Consider the following 17,326-nt stretch of genomic DNA (forward strand, 5'->3'; position numbering starts at 1 on the left):
TAGGGCTTGATTCAACCCTTTCAGATTACAATAAGGCTAACAGATTGATGTTAAACCAGACCTGGTTTGCGTTATGGCGTGATCAGGTCTTATTTTGACATGATCTTAAAAAGCGTGATGCGCAATTGATAAGAGAAATTTTTGGGCGTAATGGCGTGCTGAGAGAAAATCATGGGGCGCGATGTTGTGATTAGAAATTCATTGCAAGATGACAGAAATTGCGCTAGGTGGTTGCTCACAAACGATGCCTGTAAAAAAAAATCAAAATCACATACCATCGATAGAGTGTCCACAAATTTTCTCAGAAGGACCAGATGAGCCAGCAACAACACCCAAGGTGTTCCAGTACTGATGATTGGTCGAGTCCAAAGCCAACGCCTTCTTGATAATCTAAATAAATGAAAACAGATCATTGGTAGAAATTGCCGTTGTTCATAATTTAGGGTGTTGTTGAATTTTAGTGTTCTGGAATCTTCCAATGGGCTTTCCATTTCATTTTGAGTGGCGAAACCATGAGTTATATTATACCTTATTACACGAATATAACTTGTCATTTTATTAAAACGAATTGAAAAATTTCATGTTAATAAAAACCCCCTTAATTAAAACCAGCCGTGATGTCCTTGAATTTTTGGCGTGTTAATTTCAAGGCCGTTGAATACTTGCCTAGTAATATTCGTGTAATAAGGTAGCTCGAGAGAATGTAGGTTAACAGCTTCATAAGCAAATTTATTCAAGTGAAAGCGAAATATCAAAGGTACTTTAAAATAATACAACTATCAAGCTTTTAAGCGTTCGAGCATACGAATGACGTCAAATTGTCTGAAGCCTTTGCACCAATACTCTCACTGACAATGAATTTTGACGTCATTTCCCAGTAAATTGATTACCAGTCCCCTTAAAAGTCAACCACGCCGCTACGGTATTGTTACGATTTAAATTATATTTCTTGAGATGTTTATTGAATATATTATAAAATGTTGTATTTAAGTATTTAAGTTGGAAATAAAGTTTTGTACCTGTATACTTTGAATTATCTTGCTCTGCCCTTCTTGCCCTTTCAAGACCTAAAAGTATGAAATCGGTATTTCAAAAACACATTATGCTTTATTGGTTAAAAAGCCATAATATTAAAGCGGTATTAAACAATACGTTATGAATGTGTATGTACACCCTGTGTAAGTGTCTTAAAGGAAAAACAATGAAAGATAAATAACTCAAGTGGATTGATTTCGGGATGGGTTTTAATTTGCAAAATGATCAATTTAATTTGGCGAATGAGGAGGTTTGAAGCATCTTTATACACAAAATAACTATGAAATATACTAAAAGGGGTTAACGAAATTTTTATCAAAATTTGGTGGGGATTTTATTTGGCGAATGTCCCATCTAACGCCCGCGAAAATTGTCCCACTTACAGTATCACAAAGAAACGAAAAGGAGTATTTCGAGAGATAAGTAAGATATAACACTGACCATAGCCTGAAAGTATGTACAAACAGCCAAGTCATGCCAATAAGAGGATATATTCTCCTTAATCTTGATGGCTACCATATAACACCTGCATGCTATCTCCATAATGTCACATTTATGAGCGACGTTCGATTTGACGGTGTACGAAACAATCTTTTGCAAAGATACAGGGATGGATAAACTGGAATGAGAGATAGAGAGAAAACTGAATTATTCCAGTGTATTCATTCAGCCTATGGAATAGAGGGCTGTTTCTGTTCGGTTTCTGTTAATAGCTCTGAAATAATAGAGCTTTTGGCATGGAGCTTTCTGTAAATTCCTATCTTTTATTTAGCTTCAAATTAACAAAAAATTTGACACCTAAATATTTTCGCACCTTGAGGATGATGATATTTCTGACAGTAAGGTGTCACAAAAATTGACACTTTTCCAATACACAATTTATTTTATGTCAAATATATCGTTTAAACCGTAATTTATTGAATAATTAGGATTTTAGACTCAAGGAACTTTTTTTAAAGCCTTTGTTAGAATACAATAGCTATTTAAAAGAAAATTTGACAAGGGTCTTGTGTGTCAAATTTCATCCAAAAAGACCAACTAGATATAAAGCCTCCCTCCCTGGTTTTGAACCGCCCTTAAAAGCCTAGTATGAATAGGGTTAATAACTCTCTAATTAATTTGCTTCTCGCTCAACCAGTTTCAAATTAATAAACTTGAAATCGTTGAAAAGATATTTCCAAGCGTTATAACTTTCAAGATTCTTTGAAAAATGCAGATATATAAATATAACCTTAACAAAAATCAACATGGCAGCAACTTACTGACACTTGTCATCACAAACAACGTGAAGCAAGACAAGAGCGTCCGCAATCGTCTTCCATAAAATACTGAAGTTCGGTTGCTTCTCAACAGCTCTGTCAATGAGAACAAAAATATCATGAAACATTTACGACTTAAAATCAAAGGTTGGGAGGAGGAGGCTGTTCATATGGAAGTGAGCTGGCCCGGCTAGGTGAGGTGAGGTGAGATAGACTTTCAAACGTCACGTGATCTATTTCAAGTCATTTGATTCGCCAAAAACTGTGATATAACGTTCGAAAATCCATATCACCTATCCGAGCTAGCCTACCTCAATAGGCTAGAGAGAAATCTTCAAGGAAAAAAACGATTAATTAACATCTCACATTTCGAATGACAGATTGAAACTAGCACTTTCTTTACATTCGGGTTTTACATTTTTCAAATTGTGACGATAAATGTTACTTCCGATCAAACTTCTGTATGAAAGCCACGCGGGCCGCGCAACTTATACAGAAATCGCTTCCAATCCTACATAGGAGATTCGACTCTAACGAATGGTCTTTGACAATACCTGGTGACATAATCCACCACCTGCTGAGCACATTCGACAGCTTTCCCATCGAACACAATCTTCAACTTCTCTTTCTCCAAGTGCAAATATGTCTCCGAAAGTCCTGAAAATACAGATATCGTATTTCTTGACATACTAGATATATTAAACACAAACAGATCCCCCGTACCCGTTAAAGTGTGTCAAGTTTTAACTTTAATTAGTCCAACATGTTGTTTTCTGTTTGCGTCAGTTTTTCAAACGTTTCATAAATTCATGATATTCAAGAAGTGATGTTTTACAACGGAAGCACCGAAAAAAAGCCCGGACGAGCTACTTGTTTTACTGTTTAATTCAAAAATTACAGGCAAACACCCGGTCATTTCTTTGGGTGATTTCGTATAAAGTATAGGTAGATATCCTAGATTAAAATTCAGAGATCTAGGTGCTTTCTTAAATTATACCCACTAGCTCCCTAATATGAGCTTTTCGCTTTGGAAAGTGTAAAATTGACATTTTGGTCCAACCTCAATATCAAAAAGCTGTCCGAAGTTTTTCGTTGTTTCATCCGGTACCGTAAATGGGAAGTAAGTGACAAACCGAGAAGAGCAGGGACATAATCATGGTGATGTTTCAATAATTGTTTGTAATCTTCGATCGCCTCAACATCCATCTTCAACATCTGTTTGATCTTCGCCATCCTGTATCGTAGAAACATTATTGTTAATAAAGCCTTCTTTCGTTTCAAACGACAGAAGGAAACATTTTTTCTATGCTTTTTATTATATAAATGAAAGGTGAACTTCTTTGAATAGGAACTTACTTGAATTTACAGTAGGCTGAGTCAGTGTCCAACTAGAAAAAAGAAAATACAAAATATAGATAGTGGTCTAACAGGTAAGCCTCACAAGAGATGGATCAACCTTATTATAACACAAAGACCCTGTTTTACCAAAGGGCACAAGTCGATGGAAAATTTGTGTTAAAGAAGTGCAAGGATTCCCATTCATTACGCCATTAAGTCAAACCCTCCCTCCCGTGAAACTTAGAATTAAGAAAAGGATCAAATTCCTTGACTTGAAATATATTTTTAGTGTAAAGGCACCAATAAAAATGAAATCCTCCCTTCTACTCTCTTATTTTATCCGAAAAAAAAAACAAGGTAAAGAATCTCGGTCTCTGTAATATCAAACACCTTACCTCGACTAAACAGAAAATTATCCCGTAACAGTTATCCTATTACCACTTTATCATCAACATATAAGTAATCTGATTGGCTAAAAACGCGTACATAAATGCTTATTGTATCGTACAAATACAAGACCGCGTTCAAAAGAGGGATCTGGTAAGCGAGAGATCGTATTTTGAACTTTCCTATTGTATATTTTAACGAAATTTATTCGTTTTCTCTCAAACACAAAAAGGTTATCAAATAAAAGTGTTTTGATCTTTCCATTCGAATCATTTTTGAATGTTTTGATGTTGATTTCACCAAAATACAGGAAAAAAACAAAACAAGAGAAAGTTTGTTGATATTTTTCAAATTGACGATAAACCAGCTATCACACTTTCACTCATACTATATTGGATATATTTTTCTCGTTCAGAGTTTTCCATATTTTCCTTGCCTATATTGTACTCTGTAATGTGTGATAACTATTACATAATAACCATAAATTGTATTACCTCGACTGCTTTGGTGAAGGCTTTCAATGCTGAGACAAAACTCCCTTTCTCGAAATAAGCATCCCCCAAACATTCCCAATGATGGCTGAAAGAGAAAAATACCGTGTTATTTAAAAGTTGACAAATTTCGGTGAATGTTCCATGCAAAGAGTGAACTTTATCAACCCTGCACTAAGCTTTATCCATCATCTTTGATCGGAGTTTCTTTGAAAACGGTACCCACAAAGGAAACATTGCACTGTAAAACTTTTGCCTAAACGTCAAACGGTACTACAACGCTGGACCTTGGTCCAGGGTATAGAAAGGTCAGTGCACTACAAGAAGATCAAGCACTCTTGATACAATTAAACCGCTATTGAGTACCATTAACAAAAATTTCAGCCGGGGTTTGGAGAGACTGCCTCTAGTCTAGGGCCTTTATAAAGGTTGGCTGAATCTATGAGTTTTGATTACTAGTAGGGAAAAGATTTTTATGAATCCAAAAGGTTACGAATTTATGATTGTCGGCCAAGGCCAGTTCGCAGTTTCCATATTCATATATTTCCAACAAGAAGAAAAAGTATTAGTTTGGTGTACCTGATAGTAGTGTCGCCTCTTAAACCATTTTGAAAACTAAAAAAAAATGTGAAAAAATTAATTGAAAGTTAATTAATCATTTGTTTTCAGAAAAAGAAAACAATGACCTAATCAAAACCTAATTTGACGAAAATGATTTGGTTTTTTTACTAATAAACCAAATTTCACTCACATTTTTAAATATCGAAGCTGACAAAACTAAGAAAAGTAAAAATAACAAAACAGAAATTTTCAAACATGTCTGTGGCACCCAGTATTGATGAAGAAGGATAACTTACCATACAATTGCTTCATCGCCAAGTTTTCTTTTCAAATAGATGAGTCCCAAGCGAATCCAAGCCCAAATCGCTCTATAAAACAAAAGAAGACAAAAGTAAAAGTCATTTTTATATTAAAGTTCTCAGCTTGCAAAAGTTTATGATGAAAAAAGTCATTGGTCAAATTGATAAACTTACTGCCCGACTTTAGCTTCTGACGTAATTTTGACATAAATTTCAATGGCTTTATCCTGAAAAGAAAAATATTCAAGAAGTAGTAATAGACGTTTGCAAAAATGGGACTGATTACTTTCATCAGATGAATTTTCGCGAGATTAATTTCACGTTTTCGCGAATTTCAGCCATTTTTGCGAAAGTGAAACTTGCTAAATCAAGATCGCAGACTCTGGAAATTTTCGAAATCAGATTTTCAGAGTAAAATACACTGTAAATATCCTATTTTAAACAAAATTTGCTCGTTTGCGAAAATTAAGCCATGGGAAATTTTTAAAAGTGCTGATTGACGAAAATAAATCCAGAAACAATGGTTAGTTTTTGTCTCTCGAATTTAAACCTCTAGAAAATTAATAAGATTTAAATTTAACCCTACAGTACCTTGGTAACTTCTACAATAGACACCCGTTTTTTAATATTGACATCCCCCCTATCAAGGGGTTAAAATCAGCGTTTCTATCTAAGCAATTTTTCCTGAAGACTTCAGATAAAAAGCTCAGTTATTTCTCACAAAACTCTGAATTAACCAAAAATAACTTTTGTCCCCATGAGGTCAAAAGGTACTATGTAAAGTTAAAAGTTATTGGAGTTAAATAAAATTTTGACGCTATTAATTAGTGGAGAGTGATTAGGTGAAGCAATACTGAAAATGAGTGTAACAAACGAGAGATAAAGATAAAGGTTACAGGATAATTCCAAATGAATTTTTGAAAGAAATATACCTCGTTGTCCTGTTGCAAGTACAGATCAGCTAACATGTTAGCTGCGTCTTCATCTTTATCATTCAACGAAAAAGACTTCTCTAAACACTTAGCTGCTTTGCTAAAAAAAGTGAACAAGAAAGGTGAGGTGCAATTCTTGCAAAATCAATCCCTTTGAGTGGTTAAGATTTGTTTTCTACTTACACAAAATCCTTGATCAGTTCTTTCTGGTATTTACCAAGGTAAAAAAAAGTAGGTGCATAATAAGCATCTAACTTTGCAGCCTAAAAAAGAAGATAAAAAAAAACTTGGTAAAAGTCAGTCAATCGGTAAATGTGTTAAAAACAGTTAAAAAAAGATGTTTCAAATACGCTTCGTGTCAACAAATACAAAAATGGATATAATTCGCCAAAGAAATTTAATACAATAAAATAGTCCCTTGATCTCTTAACTGCTGCTGAAAGAACCAACCCCACCACGCGCAACGTAGAAAAACCTTGACAAAACATGAAAAAAACAAAAAGACTCAAAATACCTTCAAGAACTCGGTGTATGCCTTGGGAAGGTATTCTTGTTTTTCTTCGCCAAGTTTCCAATAGACTTTCGCCAATAAGAATCGATCCAAATAATTGTCTTTCAAAGCTAATGCCTCTTGAAGTCTACAAAATGACATGAAAAAGTGGGTAACTTCACTTTTAATTTCCAACTTGTATCAGTCATGATATCTAAATAGTCAGAATCGATATCATCCCTCTGCCTCCCCCCCCATATGGTAAACTGAAGAATGTTATCATTATCGATTAGCAATACTTTTGATGTACAAGAGGATAGGATGATTGAGCAGCTAAGCTAGCCTCTTGCTCCTTACCTAATCTCGGCGTCATAAAATTTCTCTTCGAGAAAGCTTATCTCAGCCTGAAAAATAAGAAAAGATTGAATAGCAAGTGAGCTTCCAACCAAGCTTCCTTCCCAAAGGATAGTTTAAAAAACCCAACAAATCTGTTAAATAAGTTTCACTTAATCTTCATTGATAAATAACTAAGATATTGCTGACTTGAATTTAATAAAACCAGCCCTAGCTGATCAAACCAGTCCTAGCTGATCAAACCAGTCCTAGCTGATCAAACCATATAAAATTTCGCATTGTACCTGTAGTTGTAACATTATGGATTTTTCCTCTTCGTTAAGTTGCAATTTTCCAAGATTCTCCAAACTCTGAATGATAAAATTTATAAATTGAAAACATTGTTTGAAAATACAAGCCAGGAGATAATGTTGTATCATAGTAGAATTTCAAGTATAATTGATAAATTTTCCTGTTCAGGTGATGATCATTTTTAGTCCTGTAGGAGTTTTAGATGAATCAAGTCTGGCCATAGAGAAAAGCTTGCACATGCAATATTAGAGCTTACAATCGTAAAATCTAACCATACATAACTGCTTAATTTAGGGGCATCATTTAAGCACATTCACAAATAACTTTAGGTGTACCCGACCAGGTTTTCACTTTGTGAATTAAAGGAAGTTGAAAATTCAAATGAAAAATGTCATACAGATATTGCTTTATCCCGATTTCCAGTTTTGATGAGGAATTTGATTTCCAAAATCAGTTTCTTGACTTCTGGACCAGTAAACTAAAGAAAAAGGGAAAATAGGGTTTCAAATTTATTGTTTCATATTGACTAATGAGTTGGGTCAAATCATAACATAAAATTCAAATCAAACAATATTTTAAGTTAACGGTTTTATTTATACGTAAGTGTTTCTGTTTCATATCAGACACATATTTCATATCAGCAGTGTCTTGCTATTGTTATATTATGCTGATAAAAGCAAAAAAATGTTTTTCTTTTACTTTTTCTCCACATCCTTGTCAATCCAATGTGAAAAAGCTTGTGAATTAAAATTGATGAGTAAGCAAACGATATCACTCTTATTTAAAAACAAAACCTTAACTGATTTCAACACGAAAATATCAATGACAATGTCAAAAAATTTCAAAAATATATTTCAAACCACAATTTTAAACATATTTTTCTAAATAATATAAACCCGAACCTGTTGGAAAAGTGCAGTAAATTCGTTTTCTTCTGTTTCGCTGTTTATCTTCTTCTCAAGCAGAATTTCGATCTCCATTAAACTAAAATGGTCATGAAAAAGAGATAATAGCATGGTCCCACCCTTAAGAACAGTAGCGTGGTGGTTTGACCGAGGATGGACACAAACTGTTAACTAAAAAAGGGAAAGAAAAGAAGGGACAAGCTGAAGTTTTTACAAGCTCTTATTTGATTTGGTTGTTCGTTAAGATGTAATAAAAGAATCTTATTACTTTTTCTAAAGAACGCATCATCTCTATCACTTTAAATGACCAATTAGTGAAATATCTTGTAACAAGTGATACTTTGATGGACCTACCTGGATTATGCATTTAACACGTTTATAATTGATATCTACGTGATGTGACCATTAAACAATCATTCAGAACACAAATAGTGACGATCTATTAAAATTAGTCGTTTGTTTCTTATAAAAAAAACGTTTAGAAACCAAAATTTCATGCTCTTGAAATATTCTTTCATATTCAAGACTTCGTGAGGAAAAAGACATCTCCAAAAAATGAGTAATTTGGCTAAGAACATTGATGTATGCTTATTAATAGTGATTCTTATTGATAAAGATGCTTTTTTTGAGCTGAAAAATTCATTTTAAAAATACATCTTTTATCTACTTTCATACAAAAAATCAGAAAAAAACAATGGTCCTATTTCACTAAGTCCAAAAAACCCTTTTATGGCCGTTTTTTTAGCTGAAATTTACCCCAAAATTTTTTTCTCCAAAAATCGGGCTCCGTCACATTCGAGGACTTTATAGTTATGCATATTTGTGCAAAAAATTGTAAAAAATGAAAGAGCCAATCAATCTAATACCTAAGTAATTGATAATATGCTTATAAAAAATATCGAATTTGGCCAGTTTTTCTATAAAAACACGCCAAACAACCAAAATTTCCTGTCTAAACACTTGTGAGAAAAAAAAAACATCTATCTCATAAAAAATTGAGTAATCTGACAAAGAACATTGATGTATGCTTATTAATAATGATTCTTATAGATAAACATGCGTTTTTTGAGCCAACAAATTTTTTTTGCAAAAATCTGCTTAAGCCATCTTTTACCTATGATGGTACCCTACTTTTATGCAAAAAAATAGAAAAAATTAATGATCCAATTTTTCACAAAGTCCAAAAAACCCGTTTTTTAGCCGTTTTTTGGCCCAAATTTGCCCAAAAAATTTTTTTTTCGAAAATCGGGTTCTATCACATTCAAGGGTTTATAGTTATGCATCTTTGTGTAAAAAATCATAGAAAATGAAAGAGGCAATCTCGAGAAAAGCTAATACCTAAGTAATTGATAATGTGCTTATAAAAAAATATCGAATTTGGCCAGTTTTTCTATAAAAACACGCCAAGCAACCCAAATTTCCTGTCTAAACACACATATTCTTCAAAAGTAAGCCCTCGTGAGCAGAAAAAACATCTATCTCATAAAAAAATTGAGTAATTTGACTAAGAACATTGATGTATGCTTATTAATAGTGATTCTTATAGATAAACATGCGTTTTTTGAGCCAACAAAATTTTTTTGCAAAAATCTGCTTGAGCCATCTTATACCTATGATGGTACCCTACTTTCGTGCAAAAAATCAGAAAAAATTAATAATCCAATTTTCAACAAAGTCTAAAAAACCCGTTTTTTAGCCGTTTTTTGGCCCAAATTTGCCCCCCAAAATTTTTTTTCGAAAATCGGGCTCCGTCACATTTTGGGCATTGCTATTTTGCATCATTGTGCAAAAAATCAGAAAAAACTAATGAGCCAATCTCGAGAAAAGCTGGTAACTAACGGACGGACGGACGGACAAAGGTTAATTTATAGGACCTCCACCGGGGTAGGTCCAAAAACTCCAAGGCATCTCGAAAAGAAGTGACCTAAGGAGAATTTCGGCTGTTCCCAACAGCCTCTGGGAGGCAGACATTGTATATTCCTGTATATCTTTTGAAATGTAAACTGTTTAATGAACCAAGTGGTTACCATGTATGTTTTGCTAGTGCATCTTTGGACTCTTTGAATGGCAAAGATTGCATGTTTTCCTTTGATAGGGCAATAAACTCCTTCGCGGATTGAAATTTGTGACATCGATGATGTTCCCTTGCATGGAAGAATGCCACAACACATTTTTGATGTTTTACTTCTAAAAAGGATGGTAATATATAACATTATCCCCCTCAGCTAAGTTTCTTGCAATTTCATTGGTCAAAAGACGTCACGTGAAGGCAGGCCTCGGCAAGAGTCGCCACCAATACGGTTTTTACTGACCCTGGATATCCCTTATCCCACCTCAAGAAGACCGTGTAAAGGCCGGTCTCCACTTGCAAAGCAAGATGGGCTGCAGTTTTTTTCTTAATATTTTTTGCCTGAAGAAAAGATTACATCATAAAAAAGTTTTGCGCGAACAAATAAAAAGTTGAAGGAAGCCGTTACGTCAATTTCTACCAATGCAATTGCTTCATTTTTCAACCGACCAATGACCTTACAAAAACGTTAACTAACAGCCCTTTCGATTGACTTCCAAATTTGCCATACTCACCAACTTTGCCAAATCCACAATTTCAATGTCAAAAGATCACAGCTTTATGGCAAATTTGTACATCGCTACTCTGCCATTATGATTTCCGTTTTGTGATGCTTAGTCAGCAGTTTTCTGTCGGCGTTTGTAAAGTGAACGATTTTTTAACCAATCAAATTGCCGATCGGCATTGTTTTGCTTTAGCATTGGAAGGTCTTCTATTTTTCAAAAACTTTGGCAAAAGTGGCAAAATTGGAGCCGAAAAGAACACAGGTCTCGTGGGAACAGTGTTTTGTATGGAGACGTATGGAGGTAAGTTCCAAAAATGCCAAGAATGCCAGATTCACCACTTCTTTTTTATTTGGCATTTATGGCACTCCAATTTTGCCAACTTTGCCAAATTTCTGTCAATCGAATGTAAAATAATTGGCAAACAGGGCAAAATTGGCATATTTTGAAGTCAATCGAATTGGCTGTAATAATACTCTGATTGCTTTTTTTAATAAGATTTTACTGTAGCTTTTACCAAGTTTCCATACATCTGCCGACTGTCATAATTATTAAAACAGTATAAATCTTACGTATTTTCAGCAGCTCTTCAAAATAAACTTTGCCATTTGCTATGTTAAGCAATCCGTTAAGAAGATTTTTATCATTATCTTGAATGTGTGGAAGAATTGACGTCATTGGTTCAAGTAACTCTTTTAATGACTCCGGTTGACCTATTAGAAACAAAGGAATGTTAAAAAATGAGTTAAAAATGAATAAAAGGGCAAATTAACACAAAGTTGAGATTTCATATTATTTAACAGGCAAGTTTTTTTGTAAATCGAACCAAAGAGACTTAAATAAATTTTATATATAATATTATTTATTTATAATAAATTTTTGGTTCAAGTTCCAAAAACCTTCTGAAAATGCAAAAACAAAACAAATTTAACTTTTAAAATTAAACATAAAATGAGAGAGAAGAGTAGAATTTATTACGTTTATAGTATAAACGACTGTATTAGTTATTGCGACATAATCAGCTTGATAATCGAGTGGGCACGCTTATTTTAGAGAAAAAATCCAGCTTTTTTGGTCAAAAAACCCCTTTTTCCAGATATTTTCAGCTCTAAGCGAGGAAAAAATTATTACTTCTAGACATTTCTTTCCAATCAATCATACAGATCTAAGCTTAAACCAAAATAGTAAAAGCATCATATATTTATAAGAAGAATGCTAACAAAGAAATTTTCCAGCTTTTCCCAGCTAAATTTATGAAAAAGACAATTTTCCAGTTTTCCAGCTTTTCCAGCTTTTCCAGCATGTTTGGCCACCCTGATAGTTAAGAGTCCCTTTAAGAGTTAGCACTTCCTTTGCTACTATGAGGAAACCATGTCAGTTTAAATAGACTAATTGCCTTGAGCGTGGATTCCACACAAAAAGTACACTCAGAGCAAATGGAATGTAAGATACTCTTAGACTTACAAACAGCCTTGTTGAATATAGCAACAGCAAAGCAGTCAGCTATTGATTTGTTGTTTGGGGAAACTTTGTGGTATTTCTCACAAAGATTGAAAAAACTGTCCAACTTTTCATCCAGAACAATCTAAAGGAAATGCTTAAAGGTATAGAGAAATTCTTTCCTCTAAACACTGATGATTTAGTTGGAGATTTAGTTATTGGAATTGACAAGGGGTCCAAAAAGTTAAATAAAAATTTCCTTGTATATTCTTTTGTTTTTCTGAAAAAAAAATTCCCATTGGCATTGAAGGTGTCCGTAAAATCAAAAGGTTCATTCTTAGTTCATTTTAAGAAACAAAAAGTAGGAAAGTTAAAACTCATAAAAGAAGAAAATGGGTACGAGTCATACTTTAGCAACAAGAATAAGTTCAAATATAATACCGCATTTTTACAAATAAATTCCAATTGTTTTGCTTTGAAAGTAATCAAGATTTCTCCATCAACTGTGTCCAGGTGAATAAGATTTGTGAAGGTTTCTTTCAACTGAAAATGAACAAAACAACAAGGTCTAGCTAGTTTTCCCTGTCAAAGAGAAGCCCTTAACCTAAGAGTCCTAAAATACCCAAAAATATCAAAATATCTCAACGGGAAAGACGTTATAAAATTTAATGGAAAGATCAGCATTGCACTTACTTCCTCTAAAAGGGCTAAGTTTTTTAAATAAGCTGTATGAGAATTAAGAACAGGAAGCAGAGCAACCTGAAGAAAGACGAGAAATTGTTTTTAAAATAGTGATGCATGAAAATAGTCAAGCTATATAGGGATATTCGTAGACCCTTGCATATTTTACCGAACCTAACTAGTTTTAGCCCTCCACTCCTCCGAACTTTACCAAACATTACTTTAAATCACTTAAAGATTTTGTTAAAAAATCTAGTTTCAGAAACCATTTTTTCTTTTCAAAATGTGGATTACCTTGAGCTTGAATTCAATATTGTCTGGGTCCTTGATGAGCTATATCACAAAGAAGTGAAGGAAAAAAAAACAGGAAAAGTTAAATAAGAAAAGCTAATTAATAGCTACATTCTACACCATTTATTCCTCATTATGCCTAGGCAAATGAATTAGTAAAATTTTAGAAACTGGTGGGTGGGGGCGGTACTTTGGCCTCTCCAGAAAAATTTTCCAACAACACACACAACGCCCACAACGCCACTGATTCTGATGTCACGTGATATGGTATGATTCGAAAAAAAATTAACTAAAGTCAATTATTACAAATTAGCTAATACATCTAAACTTTTTGAAGTAAATATATCCCTACTTGGAAAAGGTAGATAATGTAAATAAAAATTACCAATCTTTCCAAAATGTTTATTTTCTCTTGAAAAAAGGTGAATTTCTCTTCATTGGGACATCTACCAAGAATCTTTTCCAGAAGGATTAAAACCTAAAATTATTCAAGGTTGGAAGAAGATATCTAAGAGAAACAAAATCGTTTGGGGGAGGAGTATACTTTCCAGCTATAAAAAGTTTTAACTGTATAATTGGAGACTAATTAGATAGCTCCGACTCGAGTATAGAAGATGAAAGCATACTTAATAAAAACAAATTCGATATATTTTTGTTATCTACATTGTTATCCACAAACAACAAAATGTTACAAGCGAAATTGGTGAAAGGTATGAGCAAAGTTCTCACGTCAATATTTTTATTTTCATTCTTCAGCAGCTTGAGATTCTTTTGAGCCAAATCAAGCCATTTCTCTGTATCTTGTGAAAAACTAGAAAGAATGTATTTAAAAATCTTGCAAATAAGAATACAAATTTTAATGAATAGAATGGTGATATAATAAAGTCATGTTGTACCACACAATAAATATCAACAAACTCAATGAATTGTAGTCTAGTGAAATTTTATCCTAGTCCTACAGATAATAAAGGAATGGTTACCAGAGCAACGAATCCTACCTCTCATTTTCAAGGAGACTTGTGTATGCTGAAATCATATCAGATTTCCATGCATGGTTCTTCGCCTTTTCCAAAAGTGAGCACAAGCCCTGTAATCAAAAGGTATGTTTTGTTGAGCAAGAATCTATAGTCACTCAATGAAAATGATAAAAGGATTTTCTCAAGTAATATTTTGTTGTAAAATACCGGGTGCCCTCTACAAAGAATTTCTTCGGATTTATTTTGAGCCACTTTGTTCAAGATTGTCTCCTACCTGCCATGCTAAAGGCTGCTCTTTATTCTGCTCAATTGCTCTTGTATAAGCTTCTTTTGCTTGCTGATACTGCTCCAATTCGGTGGCACATTTCCCAATAAACACAAATGCGTTGTAATTTTCTTTGTCATGTTTTAACACATTCTGAAAGAGATATCATGAAATTGTGTTTATTAAGATTGCAAATATAGATCGTAAAATGAAAAAAGGTTCAATTTCAAAACAAATGTTTTGATAAAATCCTACACTTCTATTATTTTTATTAAATTTTGTTATACCTAATCTTAATATCAGAGATATATAAAAGTTACAATAAAACTAAATTACATTAGACATTGTGTCCTAAAAACCTGAGAATTAAGAATTGAGGATTGATTCATTAGGTAAGGGATGTATCCACCTTTATATTTTTTATTTCACTAGAATTCTAAGTTTAGCGTAAATTGATATTAATAGACCTTTAGGATTTAATGTCATGTTGAATAATTAAAAACCCTAGCATCACAACAATAACACACAAAGCAAAACAAGTTTGTTTTGAGCCTAGAGTACAAATTACTCCACATACATTACTTTCCCTCAGCCAATAAAAACGTGATAAATTATCTTGTCTCTAGGTAACTGTTATGAAGTAATTAGTTATTCAATAGGCCCTCACGTTCTCCAAAACAACTATTGAAACACTTGTAAGTGTCCACAGATATCTACAAAAATCCATAAATCTAGCACCCTACAGTGAGGTTGGAACTTCGATATTTGAAGATTATATTCAACTCATCCCACTGACTGGATCCCAAAAGCCATAAGTTGGGCGCAAAAAATTGGGAGCCTTAGACATGTTCATTCATATCTTTAAAGAAGCGTATTAGGATGTAGAATTCAGAAATCACTGTTAAAAAAATTAATTTTAACACAAAAAAAAGTTATTAGGCAAGATAACCAAAACATTCATGTTTATACTATTAGCCAAACTGGAGTTATTCAAAAAAAAAGTTTTGCAAACGTCAGCATTTTTTGGTTTTTTCATTTTCAATGGTTTCACTTTCGATTTTGAGTCAACATCTTACCATCAACTGCTCTAACTTGGGACTATCTGACAAAACATGGGACGACAATTTGGCCACCATTTCACCAAACCTCCAAAGTCATTTGATTTGAGTTAATGAACGGCGTATTAATACACAATTTCTCTTTCACACCGAGTAGGCTTTTAAATCGAAATATGAAAAAAATCTGTAGTGGAACACACGCAAATGTCTGGAACGAAGAAGACCAAATTAGTGGCAAAACGATGGAGCGTTTGAGGTGACTTGCGCGGCAAGTTACACACTCGTTATTTGTTAATCCCATCTGGCGATAGGCGGCGGGCATTCTCTAATTCTCCAATCAACGTCCAGTCATTTTGAATGAAAACAAAAAAGTTAAAAAGGGCACGCTATCAGTGTAAGTTATCATGACATGTTATGACAGAAAGTATGATTGATAAACTTGGTGGATTTATCAAAACAAATTTGTTGTCAAAGAGATTTAACAGTAAGTAAAAATACAGTCCAGCAGATATAATATGGTCCCATGTTTCGACCAACCGTCCCAAGCAGTCAGGGCTTCCTTTCACTTTATCGATATTACGCGAACGGCAGTGTGCGCTAAATTATTTTGGTTTCACTTTCGATTTCAAGCAAAGGTCTTAGCAACAGGGCACAAATACATAGCAACGGGGCTGAGTAAAAAATCTAAACATAGAGTTCGAAAAAAATACCGATCATTGTATAGAGCACTAAAAAATACCCCCTTTCTATGTTTAGTTTGTTCTACCTTGGATTATTACTGAAAATATCTTCAAATAACCATTGTCCGCTATCAGCCCCCGCAATAATCTTTGCCCGCTTCAATTCTTAGATAATGAATAAGAGAGGTGCGCTTTTAGCTAAGCCGTGCTCGTGGGCGATAAATTTATGTTGAATATTTTAGTGGTACTTATCCAATGAAAAGGATGTTGACAAAATATGCACGGCACTGACAAAATATGCACTGCATTGATTATGACATTATTAAATATGTCAATGTCGATTCAACGCCCGTTAAAGAAAATAATTTGTAAATAGTCCTTTTTATCGTGAAATTTAGAAATACGAACAATAAAAGAATCAAATTTAATATTTGTTTCCTATCTAGATTATATTAGCGTTAGAATACGGTAAATTTTCCCAAAAAATATTTGCCCACGGTAAAGTTCCAATTTTTAATTATTTGGAAATCGGGGAAACCAGTTCACCACGTGGATAAAAAACGTACGGAATGAAGCCTGACAGAAGATGGCATTCAAAAATTGTGTGAGGTTTTCAAAAACAGCAAAAACAAGGAAATTTGAATATCCTTTTTAAAAACTAGTACAGTGGGTGAAAAGTCATTTCTCCCACTGGTGCGACCGCCCTGAAAATTTGATTAAACTCATTTTGATTTTTATAATTACTTTCCACCTGTCTGTTAGATTAAAAATTTGCAAACTAAGTAAAGTTGCTTAAAATACCAATTGATCTTAAACCGGAAGAATCTCACATTTTGTTAACTTAAGAAGTCAATTAATTACTCAATAGTTCGGTAACACGTTTTTATTAGAATAGCTTCCTCCAGATTATTAGAAAGGTGAGTTGGCGAGATTTTAATAAAAATAAGCCCAATGTAATATGTTTTATTTGCTAATATTGAATAGTACACTAACTGCCATCACCTAATTTTAAAACCCCTTG

General features: G+C 33.5%; 1 protein-coding gene across 1 annotated transcript in view; it reads right to left on the bottom strand.

The window, feature by feature from the left end:
* LOC136803087 (superkiller complex protein 3-like) overlaps window positions 1-17,326 on the bottom strand; it is a 61,039-nt gene that overhangs the window by 35,421 nt on the left and 8,292 nt on the right. The window contains exons 2-28 of the mRNA XM_067059836.1: window positions 14,577-14,720; window positions 14,324-14,412; window positions 14,055-14,136; window positions 13,711-13,803; window positions 13,329-13,367; window positions 12,795-12,896; window positions 12,378-12,498; window positions 11,486-11,626; window positions 10,370-10,529; window positions 8,340-8,421; window positions 7,835-7,915; window positions 7,431-7,496; window positions 7,150-7,196; window positions 6,817-6,940; window positions 6,486-6,565; window positions 6,303-6,402; window positions 5,545-5,597; window positions 5,368-5,439; window positions 5,090-5,125; window positions 4,514-4,598; window positions 3,651-3,682; window positions 3,428-3,528; window positions 2,849-2,951; window positions 2,298-2,390; window positions 1,477-1,654; window positions 1,020-1,067; window positions 276-390 (exon numbers count right to left, since the gene is read on the bottom strand). Coding sequence (XP_066915937.1) covers window positions 276-390; window positions 1,020-1,067; window positions 1,477-1,654; window positions 2,298-2,390; window positions 2,849-2,951; window positions 3,428-3,528; window positions 3,651-3,682; window positions 4,514-4,598; window positions 5,090-5,125; window positions 5,368-5,439; window positions 5,545-5,597; window positions 6,303-6,402; window positions 6,486-6,565; window positions 6,817-6,940; window positions 7,150-7,196; window positions 7,431-7,496; window positions 7,835-7,915; window positions 8,340-8,421; window positions 10,370-10,529; window positions 11,486-11,626; window positions 12,378-12,498; window positions 12,795-12,896; window positions 13,329-13,367; window positions 13,711-13,803; window positions 14,055-14,136; window positions 14,324-14,412; window positions 14,577-14,720 — 2,467 coding nt within the window. The remainder of the gene's footprint in view (window positions 1-275; window positions 391-1,019; window positions 1,068-1,476; window positions 1,655-2,297; window positions 2,391-2,848; window positions 2,952-3,427; window positions 3,529-3,650; window positions 3,683-4,513; window positions 4,599-5,089; window positions 5,126-5,367; window positions 5,440-5,544; window positions 5,598-6,302; window positions 6,403-6,485; window positions 6,566-6,816; window positions 6,941-7,149; window positions 7,197-7,430; window positions 7,497-7,834; window positions 7,916-8,339; window positions 8,422-10,369; window positions 10,530-11,485; window positions 11,627-12,377; window positions 12,499-12,794; window positions 12,897-13,328; window positions 13,368-13,710; window positions 13,804-14,054; window positions 14,137-14,323; window positions 14,413-14,576; window positions 14,721-17,326) is intronic.

The sequence above is a fragment of the Clytia hemisphaerica genome, unplaced genomic scaffold, assembly GCF_902728285.1.
Source record: "Clytia hemisphaerica strain Z4C2 unplaced genomic scaffold, Clytia hemisphaerica genome assembly, whole genome shotgun sequence".
NCBI lineage: Eukaryota > Metazoa > Cnidaria > Hydrozoa > Leptothecata > Clytiidae > Clytia > Clytia hemisphaerica.